Genomic DNA, 12,913 nt, shown 5'->3' on the forward strand with positions numbered 1-12,913 from the left:
TTTTAAAGCCTTTTTGTATTTTTATTATTGTATTGCATGTGTTTCTGTGAAAGGTTTTAGGTATTTATACTTGCTATTTTTTAAATAAACTTTGGTATCATGTTAGCCATAAATGTATATTGTCTGTCATTTGAATCATTTCAATGAAGTCTTCTAGATGTTAGTATTTCTGTAAAAAAAAAAAAAAAACAGTACCACAGTTCATTTAATGTTAATCCCCCAGCCAATGGCCTGTGGAAAAAACTATTGTGGTTTCTCATGAAATTAAATCCATGTCTAGTTAATTTCAGTTGCTGCCCCTGTCAGTTTGAATGCAACAGTTGCATAACAAAACATTCCCACTCACAAAAATACTTTACAGGCTATCGTAGCTTTTATTTAGAAATATTTTACATTCTCAAATCATGACAGTTCTTTCTTTGCACCACTGCAACATACATGGTATGGAGAAATTTAAGACTTGTATATTCTCAAATTTACAAAGTGTGTGGGGGGGGGGGGGGGGGGGGAAATAAATTATAGGCCTACAGTGCTCCAGCAGTCAGTCCACACATACAAAGTGTAGCCCATGGAAGCTTCTGTGGGGCCTGTTAAAAACATACATATACATTTTGTGTCCCCTTTTACCTGCTGCCACCACAAATTAAGGTTCTTGATCTCCAATCAAACTGCAGAAGAACTGAGTACTTTTTCATATTAAAACAAATCAGTGCTACGGTGAACTTATATAGATGACTTCTTCCTCATAAAGACGGCAGCGTAACGTCTATGATTTATTAGGCCCTAATATTCAAGTGTGGGTAATGAGTTGAACGACCATAAATACCATTTAAAAAGCACATCACGTTCTTATGCCAAAGATTTTATTGTTTAATTTCTCGGGGAGTCCATCCCATTAGTGAGAGACAGACAGTGATACTGGGTGAAGGTCAGACCTGCTGATGTGGTGACTGCAGTGACAATGTTTTTGGGGGGACACTGACAAGGGTTAGGCACTATGGTCACTAAGCGTTTCACTGGGACAAGGAGACTGTCACAACCAGACAGTCTTCCACCCGTGACCTTGTTTCATTGAAAATGAGTCGTCTGACAAAAAGAAAAGCCTATTTAGATCCAGTACACTGAGAAGGAATAATATACTGTAGTCTCGCTTTGATTGGCTGTTGATCTGGGAAAGTCGTCAGCTTTATAAGACGTCACAAGATTTTGTCGTAATTTTAAAGATTAAGCACAATTTGAGGTACATGTTTGATTTGGCCCAACGGTTTATAAATTCCTTGTAGCACTATTTCTCTTCTTTCCAGTTGAGCTTGAAAGTCATTTGTCCATGTTTCCTGGATGGTGGGAGGGAGGAAGCCTGTGTGCATAAGTACAGTAGCCTTTGCTATGATCTCGAAGAAAGGGTTGGTTAGGATGAGCCGAGGTTTAGCAGGACCATCGAACTTTAAAAGTGTGGTTTTGCGTTTGTCGTGGTAGCAGACGACAGTAACCCCGTATATCTCAGGCCTTCATGAGGGCACTGACCACAGCACGGGCATTGAGGCTGCGCAGGTCGTTGTAGGTTTGTCCAGTGCCCACGAACACGATGGGCTGGCCTGTGATGTATGTCATGGAGATGGCAGCACCCACCTGAGGGGGTTGAGGAGGAGGAATGTCAGCGCCCACATGACCCCTCTGAGAGTCAACACTCAAAACGAGGTAATCAACAGTCATCAGCCAAGTCTTCAATACAGCTTTCAGTACAAAATAAGTGATTTCCTAAACGCTGTAAATAGTACAGTATCAATTGTTCTTTTTACCATTCAATTTAACATTAAAAGAATTGTATTCATTCAAAGTACAAAAATAATGTTCAATATGGCGTTCTTTGGAATGTTGCATACCTTATCATCGATGGTGTCAAACTTTGTAAGAACGATCCCGTCTATGAGGCGTGGTTTGTCAGACATGGAGTGATCAGCCAGAGCCTGGTTAAACTTCACCTGGAAACAGAGCACGAGTCAGGCAACCTGGAGTCTGAACTATGGGAGGTGTACCAATTATGAGGAATACTAAAGTTTGGTTGGGGAAAACAGCTTTAAAAAAAAATGAATCGACACTGCCCTCTGCAGGTCAAATGTGACAATACGCCTAACCACTGCGCCATAGATATATTAGCAGAGCTGAACATTTTTCACAAACAAGAGGAAAGATTCTCCCATTTTAAAGCTGGTGTAGGCAAGTTTTGCGAAGCTAGCTATTTTAGCTTCTATTCGAAACGATCAGAGATGTACAGTAACAAAGTACAAATATTTAGTTACTGTAAGTAGATAATTATTTACAATTTATATATTTTTCTGACAACTTTTTACTTTCACTCCTTACATTTGTTTACAGAAATATCAGGACTTGCTACTTTAAGTTTTCAAGCCAGGTTTGTTATCTGTACTTCTACTTGAGTGAAGCGTGTGTACTTTTGCCATTTTTGCAAACGATTCAAACCACAATATCCCACCCCCTTCCTTCAAAGCCACTCCCACAAAACACAAGACTGTGCTGCTTGACAACAGAACTGCCAGGAGACTCGTCTACAGAGAGAGAGAGACCAGCATAATTTTTTTCACAAATGACCCCATGTCGCATTCACATGTAAGAACACGCACAACCCTATCATAATGAACATAAACATGGCCAACGATAGTGCTCACTACTTAAAAGCAAGCATGTTAGTATTGGGAAAACATTTATAATAGTTTTAACCCATTGCTGGCAAGCTATCAACAGCTGGCTGCGGTAACGTTAGCTAGGTACAGTAAGTTATCAGTCAAGTGCAGGGGCAGAGTGCACGCAGGTAGGTAGGTAGACAGGTAGCCGGTCCAATCATTAGCTTTGGAACGGTAGATGTAGATGAGGCGACAAGACTACCAGTACAACCATAAAGCTGTCTCACCAGCTGGTCCACAGCCTCGTTGCCCACCAGGGCCTCGCCCACGAACAGCACCAGATCAGGCATGTTGACGGCAATCAGCTTGGCAAGGGCCGTCATCAGCGGGCCGTTATCCTGCATGCGGCCAGCGGTGTCCACCAGTACCACGTCAAAGACCTGGTTACGCGCTGAGGAAATTCAATGCAGTCATAAGAACCCTGGGGGGAATCATCCTATTTCTTCCTTGAAATAGGAGGATGCGACGTGATGGCGTGCGTTTCTTTTTGCATATTGCGACAAAGGATTTCTCCTGTATTTACATTTACATTTAGTCATTTAGCAGACTTACAGTAAGTACAGGGACATTTTTCCCGAGGCAAGTAGGGTGAAGTGCCTTGCCCAAGGACATGTCATGTGCACCGGCCGGGAATCGAACTGGCAACCTTCAGATTACTAGCCCGATGCTCTAACCGCTCAGCCACCTGACTCCTGTATTTACCATAGGCAATAGCCTCCATGGCGATGCCTGCCGCATCCTTGCCGTAGCCCTTCTCGTACAGCTGCACCACGGGGCGGCCCCCGTGCTCCTGGGGGGGCCGCAGGGAGCAGAGGCGCCGCTGGTGGGTCCTCAGCTGTTCCACTGCCCCGGCGCGGAACGTGTCACACGCCGCAATCAGAACAGTGTAGCCGTTCTCGATCAGCCAGAAGGAGATCTGGACCCGGGGCGGGAGAAAAGCACAGGGTCAGGGGTGGGGATGTATTGATTTCTTAGTGATGGAAATGATGCCTCTTAAGCTTGAAGGGGTTTGGGTACAAGCTAGTTGTGTGTTGCACCGGGTAGATAGGGGTCTTCCAATTATTAAAAAATCAATGCATGCATATTAACACAAAATCAATAGAAGCTGTATTCATGTGGATGTAGTGTTGAAAATAAAAGAACAGGAGGGTAGGTAGGTGACCATTTCGCTTTTCAAGTCAACACAAACAGTGACTGAGGATAAAATACAACCCACTCAAATCTTAGCTACTCGACCACAGTCAGGCTGTTAGGGAAGGAGGCTGTTGTGAAAAGGAGTTATGGTGATCAACCATAAGATGGCGATTTGGGATATAAACCATTGCATGAAAGGTTCAGGGTTGGAGTGGTGGTGTGAGAAGGGGATGAGACGGCCCAGGTTCACAGCCTGTGTGCCGGGACTCACCTTGGCCAAGTTGGTGGACTTGCCGACCCCGTTGACCCCGCAAAAGGTGATGACGAAGGGCCGGCGCTGGCTGCGGGCCTCCAGGACATCTCGGAGGATGTCCACACGCCGCTTGGGCTGCAGGATGTGGACCAGAGAGTCCTGCAAAGCCTGCTTTACAGTGGAGGCCACAGCTAGCGATGAAGAGAGACAGGGAAGGTTTTAATGCCAAACAATATATTAAATTTGTATAATGTGTTAAAAACCACATTTGAGCATTTGTGTACAACTTACTAGTGAAAGTGCCCATGACTTTGCCCTCCAGCTTCTTGGCGACAGAGTCACAGAGCTGGGAGGCTATTTCAGCTGCTACATTCTTTGCTGTGGAACAGTGGGAGGAAAGCATGTTTTTGTCCATTATTGGCAAAGACGTTTGTGCGGTGCAAGGGGTTATCTGAAATGAATGAGAGAGAGAGCACACAGGCTGTGGACAACTGCCAAGGAAGAGTGCACGGTGGAATACCGATGAGGTGGTCCTTCATCTTGTCCAGAACGGGCTCCATGTCCTCGCAGCTCAGGCTCTTGGAGCCCACCAGGCCCTTGAGCATCCCAAACATCCCCCCAAATCCACCCCCCTTTTTGGAGCTGTAGGGAAAGGGAGAAAGAGACCCTTCAGATGACAGCACAGGATGTCAATGCCACCTCCACATTCAAGTTCAACTTTCTCTCCAACTTTTCTTTTCGGGTGGGGGGGGGGTCTGACCTTTTTTTACTGGCGTGAGCAACGGCCACCATCTCCTCCTCTTCTTCCTCCTCCTCCTCCTCCATCTCCTCGTCTCCTCCCTCGCTGGATTCGTTGTCGACTGGAAGCAGGTCTCCTGACATTGGCCTCAGCTGCATGCCCTGCATAGGTGACAAGGATTGTTTACCTTCGTTACTTGCGGTGGGCACTGATTCTGTTTAGAAAAATGTACTTGACTCTGGGGGTCATGAAAGAACACTTTCTGTCTGTTGGTCAATCAATGTGGAGTAACCTGGCAGGGGCCCATAAAAAAAAATAAAACCAACACCTGCCCTGAAAATCATAGGACAGCTACCAAAACAACAGTTCCGCGGATGGGGATTGCTCAGTAGTCGTTAACTGCAGATCCAAAGGTCCAATTACGCCATTTCACAATGACCTGACGTATTTTGAAAAAGGCACGCACCAAGTCCACTTCATGGACATCGTTGCGGTCGTTCCCGTTGCTCTGTCTGTCACTGTAGTCCAGTTCTTTTGTGCTGCTGCCGCCCAACACCCACACACGATTCTCCTTCCCCTTGGGCTTCTGGGGCTTGGGAGACTTGCTGGAAGCCAAGAAGGACAGGACAGAACACATGACGAAATGAGTGCTTTATCAGATTAACCGAAAAGAACTCAAGACCCATCTGCTCTTTCTACAGTCGTTATGAGGATGTGATTTCAACCACGCACGAAAAGGGAGCAACATTCGGACACAAGAACGATCCTCACCTGGGCTTCTCCACAGGAACCCCCATGCGCTTCCGGAAGAACTGCTCTCTGTTCTTCTGCATGATCTCTTCGTTGGTCAAGCCCTGGTTACCGTTCTCCACAGCGTTCTGGCCACCGCCATGTGCCTTGACTTGTTCCCCTTTCCCCACCTCAGCCGCAGGAGCTGGGGAGAGTGAAAAACACCCACATGGTTATATCCAGAATGAACCCTAATGAGAGCCGTTCCAGACAAGCTACAGCAATAACAAGTGTTGACATCATGTCCTGTGCGTCATCACTAAATGGTCACTCCAAACTGGAAGGGAGTGTTAGAAAGGGCATCAATTGGAGTCTTGGTGTGAGTCCCAAGTATTTTTCTACTGCTCTCATTTAGCTAGTAAGTAACTCTTCAAGTACTAAGTAAGTAGCTACTTGCACACACCACACATATGTTCTAGATATGGAAGTCTTACCCTCTTTTTTGGAATTCTTATTCTTCTTGCTACCCTGTTCCTTGGCCTTGTCACCACCCTTCGTCTCAATCATAGACTTCACAGTTTTCTGGGATTTCTGGGACTCCTTGAAAGCCCGCATGGAAACAGGGCCTCGAGATTTGCTGCCCTCTTCCGCCTCACTGATAAATCATGACCAATACATGTCCACTTCAATATAGCACAAAATACATAGCATAATATTTGGGTCACTTCAAAGGACTGTGTTGTATTAAGGAACAACTGGTATATGGTGTGGGTGTTGACTGCTCACCGGAGAAGCATCTTGAAGTCATCCTCAAACTGAAAGTTGTTGTTCAAAAACTTGAGAGCCCCCTTTTGTTCCAGCTCATTCTTGTAGCGATCCCTAAATTTAAGCTGTACGTCATCTATGAACTTGTCCACATATGTCAACGTCAGAATCTTTTGAAAACCCACCTGAGCATAAAATATAAGTGTGGTTAGCTTGGCAGATGAGTGCAAATTACACTTTTTATCAAATTACTGAGATGTTATCACTCAAATACTGGAACTAAGGTTTACAAAAAGGTTGGAGAACTTACCACAAAAACCAACTCGAACTCATTGTCCAACTTGTACTTAAGACTTAGGGCATCATGAGTAAAAGAATTGTTTCCACTGCGTTCCTAAAACACAGAAAACAGTTTCACAATCATTTCAATGAATGCAGTGAATGCAATTCAAAATAATGCTGCAGCTTCAAATGGCCCATATACCTAACCCACAATGTGAAAAAGCCAAAGCAACAGCAAATGAACTGTCAACCCCCTGTAAAGATACTTTCCTTAGTGTCGATTATGCAACAACATGTCAGTCATTTAGCTAATGTTACTTAGTTATAGTTTTACTTTTAATAGTTTCGCGTGAGCTAGCTAGCCAACTGGCAGACGGTCAGTCAGGACAATCACTCGGGCACAAACTTAACAAAGACAAAATTACTTTACAAGTTATTTTACATACGCAGAATATAATTAGCTGTAAAACCGAGCTAGCCAACCCGACTGTGAGGTGATGTTGATGTGCTAGCCGAGTACCACGATGTATGATGAAAGTGGGTAGGCTAGCTAGCTACTTCTGTTCCACGGCATGCTAACTGTGACCATTCAACACATGGCTGTGATGCACGTTAACATGACAGCTGTCACTTGATTTCTAAGTATATCTTACCTGTAGGATCACTGAACGGATCAGTGCGTTCACGGGCCCAGTGAAGGATTCGGTAACACCAGTTCCCTGAAAACACCACAACACTATGCCTCCCTTACTGAAGATCGTGAAGAAATCCAGCATCTTGCCACCACGAAGCTACACGAAATGAAATCAAAAAGGTCAACAAAACAAAAACAATTTTTTTTACGGAAATGTATAAATGATTTTGCGAATGTTTATGGTGTCCTCTTCTTAGAAGAAACCTTACCAGATATATAGTTTGAGACTGGTCTGATTTTCCTCCAAGTCCTTACACCACCGCAACTACTGCTTCGCTTTAGACACGTCAGTTGCAGCACAAGGAAATGACGCATTTTCCGGCGATTTTGGGACGTCTGGCTGCGCTGAAAAAAGGCATGAATGTAACAGATACATGATTGATTCGAATTACAATGGAAAGATAAAATTGGATAAATAATAGATTGTAACTTGTGTATATACTTGTATGACTGTATTTCCCTGTTGAAGAGTCGTTAAAAAAAGAAAAAACAAAACTTACGGAAGGCTGCACGAAAAGTTGCGCATAGTGCAAAAACTGAGAGACGCGTGGTGACCAAGGGTGGTGACCCCATGTCAATTTCTAAAGAGGAGCCTTAACCATAAACATAATAAATTCTTTATTATGTCTATGGCCTTAACAGTCTGATATAAAGTCAGGCTCGTGACGTAGACATTGAGGGTTTGGGTAGTTCGAACGAAAAAATATTTTTCGGTACGAATTTTCTCATTTTATTAACTGCAATGTACTTCCTGCTTTCTCTTTTTTTTTTAAGTATGTACAGTTTGGCTTCTTACAAAACGCTAAAATGAATGAATACTTTATTATTAATATATTATTAAGCTTCACCGCAGTAAATTTACTCATCAAAATCCCTGATTCATTGTTTTTAGGAGAGAGAGGTCCAAGAGTATGTCCAAACTATTTCAGCATCTAAGAATCTTAAAGCTCTTAAGACAATAAACTTGTTTCAACTTTTTAAATATCAAATATAATTTTCAAATATATAATTCATAAGTTAATATATAGTCCAAATAATTGATCAGACAGCTGTTTGCAATGGCCTTATGGTAAATTCCGTGTTGTTTTTTCAATCGATTTATCAGGCTGCAGCTAATGGGGGGAGTAGGTTACTGCTTCTTCCAAAAGAAACAATTTATGACGTCATTTCTGCTAGTTCCCCAAAATTGTATTACTTCCTTGATTTGAAGTTAGTCATCATGTATACAATTTCCTATAGTTAATTCGAATTTGACTATAAGACGAAACCAATGACATGCTGTCAGCCCAAGCAGCTTTTTCTTTTTCCTGTCGCTTAAATCAGTGTGTGGAGCACTGCTTTCACACTTGGCTCTCACGCTGTTTGCTTTTGAAGTTAGAGCTTGTTGTAACATGCTGCTTACAGCATACAAGGGCAAAGCAGTAAGGGGACCTTCAAATGAAAGGTGTCCTTTTTGATGGCCATGAAAAATAATTGGAGAATGATTTCAACAGCATGTTTGGTAAGTAGAATTTTGTAAATACATTAATATAGGTAGCCTCTTGGCAAAGTAACCAACAAATGCAGATGGACCTGTATTGAGTAGCCTGCATAGCCTGATTTGTATTCATCAACTTAAACTAGGTTGTGTGACATTCTGGGATACTGAACATTACATATTCACACAAATGTGTGTCATCTTGGACAGGATGGTTCCGCCAAAAATGGCTTCAATCTAAAAGAGAACCTCCAATACAGAACAGCTCTGCACCAGATGACCAGGAGTCATTAGGGACAATCAAGGACACCTCTCCATCATCATCATCATCATCATCATCTCCACTCACCTCCCCATCTCCCTCTCTTCCTGCTGTCTTCACCTCACCTGTTCGTCGGACTCGGAAATACGACCTGTGTCTGTGTTATAGCCATGCAGACATTGAAGTAGCCATGTGCATGGCATCATACCTTGAAGCCCAACCTCGCAGCCTTCGCTGTTTTCTGTGGCAAAGAGATGACTGTCCCGGAGGTGCCATCTCCACTGAGTTGTGCCGGGCTGTGCAAAGCAGCCACTGCCAAGCGCTTCTCATCAGCCCAAACTTCATCGTGGATGAATGGTGCAAGTACTTAATGTATCAGGCACTTGCTGAGGGGCCCATGTCTAACTGCATCATTCCCCTCAGGCTCAATCTTTCTTTCTCTCAGTATCCTTCAGAGCTGCGCTTCTACTCATCTATTGACCTGGCAAGGAACACAGAAAAAGGATATGAATTGGTGTTCAAGACAGTGCTTAAGCGTGAGTATTGAAACGATGAAACCACTGTGACTTATTATTCTGTCTCTTAAATTAGTTTAAATGGTGTGGTTGTTGAAAAATAACCCTACAATATCATTTTCTTGTTTCACTTTATAGACCTGGATGATATGATCAAAAAAGCTCAGGAAACGCATGGCAACATTGACAGTTCTAACAATATATTGAAAGGAGCAAGCTGCTCACAACCAAAAAATTCAGAACTTTTGGAATCTGGATGTTCACCGCAAAGATTAGCAAGAGGAGAGTATACACTAGATGGCACACAAGAGATACAACACTTTGAAGACTGTTGTAAATCCCCCTTTGAAAATGACTAATTTCATGACCTCATGAACTCTCCTTTTATAGGCCTTTAGCAGAGTGAAGGCAAGTTCAGGCATGGCACTCGGGCAGCACGCTTCATTACACTCACCTGTGTTAGCCTGCTTCAAGCTTATTGTCCCTCATCCGATAATGCTTCACGGATACTCCTACACTCACTATCGGTTGTTGTATTACTGTGCTGCTGCTGCCCTCCACCATCCCCATCTCCCCTGTGTTGTCTATGTGTTGCTATCCATCAGGGGGGATTATTTCTTTATTTGCTCCCTGCATCATATTCTATGTATGTTACTCACTAATGCTAGAGGAGTGCTTCCTCTAGATACATCCACTCCCCCAAAGTCAAACCTATTTCCATGTCTATGGTGATATCAATAATCAGAATCAGAAATATAAATGCTCAAATCAAATCATGTGAGTGTCTTGACTTAACGATTCAGGATCAGAATAAGAATTCAGTTTATTCGCCATGTATGTTATACAAACACATTTACTGTGGCAGGGAGGTGCAAACATTAAACATATACGAATCTTAAATTAAGTAAAAGTTCAAAAGTTTAACTATTCCTAAGATCTAAACAACATATGTTGTAGGCTTTTAATAGTTCATAAATGGGTTCCTCCTGGCAGTGGCTTATGTATGTAGATGTATTATGTCTTTGCTTTTGTTATATTCAATCTGAAACCTGATTTCCCCTTACATTACAATGTTAATTTGTTTAAAGAGTACTGTTAAGTTATACTTTTGTTGTAGTTAAATGAAACAGCATGCTCTGGTTAATTTATTAACCAATGTATCAAAAAATGTATCAAAATACAACTTTGGCTATGACTTATCAAGTCTCTGTCCGAAATAGTGCCCATAGGGATTATCAGCTTTGCTTTATTTATCATTGCTTTATCAGAACAAATATCGTACACTTGTGTGGGTTTGTTGAAACTCGAACAACTTCCATTAACTGATCCAATACAATATTCAGTTTGAATTTCATATTCACATAAAAACTATTAATGTAAAATTATGTTTGTGCTAAAATAGCTCCATGCATGCACATACAGCAGCAAGGGTCAACAACTTATTCCAGGGTCTGCAAAAGTAGACCTGATACCAGAAAATTGCTCTGGGAAAGAGTTGTTGATGAGAGAGCCTTTTGATAGTTCAGAGCCAAACCAGACATGAGCAAAATTACAATGTACACGTTCACCTGATTAGAAAGAGTTAGAAAGAAAGACTTCTTCTGAGAAGAGTTTCTTCCTCAGAAGAAACGTGTTACGGCCACAGCCATGCCCGGGGATTCTAGGATTGTGGTTCCAATGGAGTTGAAGAACAATATGCTGATGAGAATGAGACATATTGAGCATGGAGGCAACTGCAGGCGAAGAGCAAACTTTCTGGCCAAGCCTGACCACAGACAGTGACAGTAATCAGAGCCTGTCCGAAAAAACAGAAACAAACCGAGCAAGGAATTGATGTGGGTTGAGGGAGTTGACACAGAACCTCAAGTTGTACCCGGGTTGGTGGAAAATTGAGTTGAAACTCTGGACTCATGGACCCTTATGTAGCACTGATGACATGACCCCTCTATTTAAACCTGGACTGTCAACAGTAACGGAGTTACAGTTTAACAGACAACTCAGAACTAGGTTACCGGTGCTCCAACAAACTGAAAGTGAAGTGTGACACACTCACTCAAAACATAAAGAAGGGGAAAAGGTGTTCAGTAGAATTAATTGTTAAGAATAAATGGCTGCCGTAACTGCTATCCAAATGCTACTGAGATTTTTTTCTTACATAAACTGTAGTATTGAAACAACTCATACAAATATCAGTGCCAACCGGAACCGGTTCTAAGGGGCGGCTGAGGGGTGCACTGGTTCTTTGTTTCGTTGTATTTTTTATTTTGGCTCAGCCAATCATAAAAATGTATTGTTAAAAATAATACTTTTTACTAATGCTGATGGGGTTACTTGGGTGGTATAAAAGTCAAGGACAGCAGTGAGAGAGGTGTGCTGCGAAGTTTACCCCCTACTAAAGTGTGCTAGGACTGGGCTTGGTGCACACCTGCATGTAAAAGCGCACACACACAAGACAGGAAAACGGGCATACATTTATAGCATGTATGCAAATATATGAGGAACAATTCTAAACTAAGTGTAACTTTATACATTTTTGTAAACATGTGCAACAGTTTCAGTTATGAATGTGTTAAATAACATACAGAATGTTCAAAGAACCCACTTGACACTGATTGTTATCTGTGTTACACTCATTCTTTTAACACTTCTAACTTCTATTTTTCATTTGTCAATTATGTTACTGTATTTTGTGCTTGCCTGTTTTGTGTCTGGCACTATGTGTTTTTTGGTATGCATCATTAGACCGCAGCAAAATTATAAAACCTACCTTGCAATAAACCAGTTTCTGTTTCTGAAGTATTATGCATGAGTAGTTAGAGCTAAACATTTATTTATTATTATATGTTGAATATATATATATATGTTCTACACATTAAACCATAAAAGCATCAAAACATAATGCAAAAGAAAACCAAGATTTATAAAGACATTTAAAAAAGCAAGAAATAAAAGAAAAGTTGCAGTGCAGTTTAATAAATAAAATGCAGGAGTGAGATGCAGAAATCGATATCATTGAATCTGGTTCAATTAAAGGGAACAGCAAACGGTAAAGTCTTCAATCTGGATTTCAAGGAGCTGAGGGTGTCAGCAGACCTGCAGCTTTCAGGGACCTTGTTCCAGATATGTGGAGCAGAAAAACAGAATTCTACTTCTCCATGTTTAGTTCTGACTCTTGGAACACAAAGTAGACCAGTCCCAAGGGCCTATTCCATAAAGGCCGCACAAAAAAAGCTAGACTTAAAGTCCTAAACCAGACTTGAATAAGTTTAATTAGTCAAGCGGGGCTTAAGCGGTTCCATAAAGGCCAATTTCAGCTCACGCAGTCCTACTAATTCAAGTCAGATTCACGTAGTCAAGCTAA

At 42.1% G+C, this 12,913-nt stretch overlaps 2 protein-coding genes across 2 annotated transcripts; one reads left to right on the top strand and one right to left on the bottom strand.

The window, feature by feature from the left end:
• Positions 1-1,452: 1,452 nt before the first annotated feature.
• Positions 1,453-7,618, bottom strand: srpra (SRP receptor subunit alpha). Its single transcript, XM_047036618.1, has 15 exons — positions 7,508-7,618; positions 7,258-7,395; positions 6,633-6,716; positions 6,344-6,507; positions 6,052-6,212; positions 5,600-5,762; positions 5,295-5,433; positions 4,850-4,989; positions 4,610-4,731; positions 4,381-4,467; positions 4,108-4,280; positions 3,405-3,618; positions 2,930-3,093; positions 1,884-1,982; positions 1,453-1,629 (listed from the first exon to the last, which is right to left on the bottom strand). Exons 2-15 carry the CDS (start codon positions 7,378-7,380, stop codon positions 1,501-1,503), a joined length of 1,962 nt encoding a protein of 653 aa, XP_046892574.1. The 5' UTR covers positions 7,381-7,395; positions 7,508-7,618; the 3' UTR covers positions 1,453-1,500.
• Positions 7,619-7,655: 37 nt separating this feature from the next.
• LOC124478356 (toll-interleukin 1 receptor (TIR) domain containing adaptor protein) lies at positions 7,656-12,458 on the top strand. Its single transcript, XM_047036634.1, has 3 exons — positions 7,656-8,799; positions 8,986-9,573; positions 9,691-12,458. Exons 1-3 carry the CDS (start codon positions 8,793-8,795, stop codon positions 9,909-9,911), a joined length of 816 nt encoding a protein of 271 aa, XP_046892590.1. The 5' UTR covers positions 7,656-8,792; the 3' UTR covers positions 9,912-12,458.
• Positions 12,459-12,913: the final 455 nt, after the last annotated feature.

Source organism: Hypomesus transpacificus, chromosome 15 (assembly GCF_021917145.1).
Source record: "Hypomesus transpacificus isolate Combined female chromosome 15, fHypTra1, whole genome shotgun sequence".
NCBI classification, from domain to species: Eukaryota; Metazoa; Chordata; class Actinopteri; order Osmeriformes; family Osmeridae; genus Hypomesus; species Hypomesus transpacificus.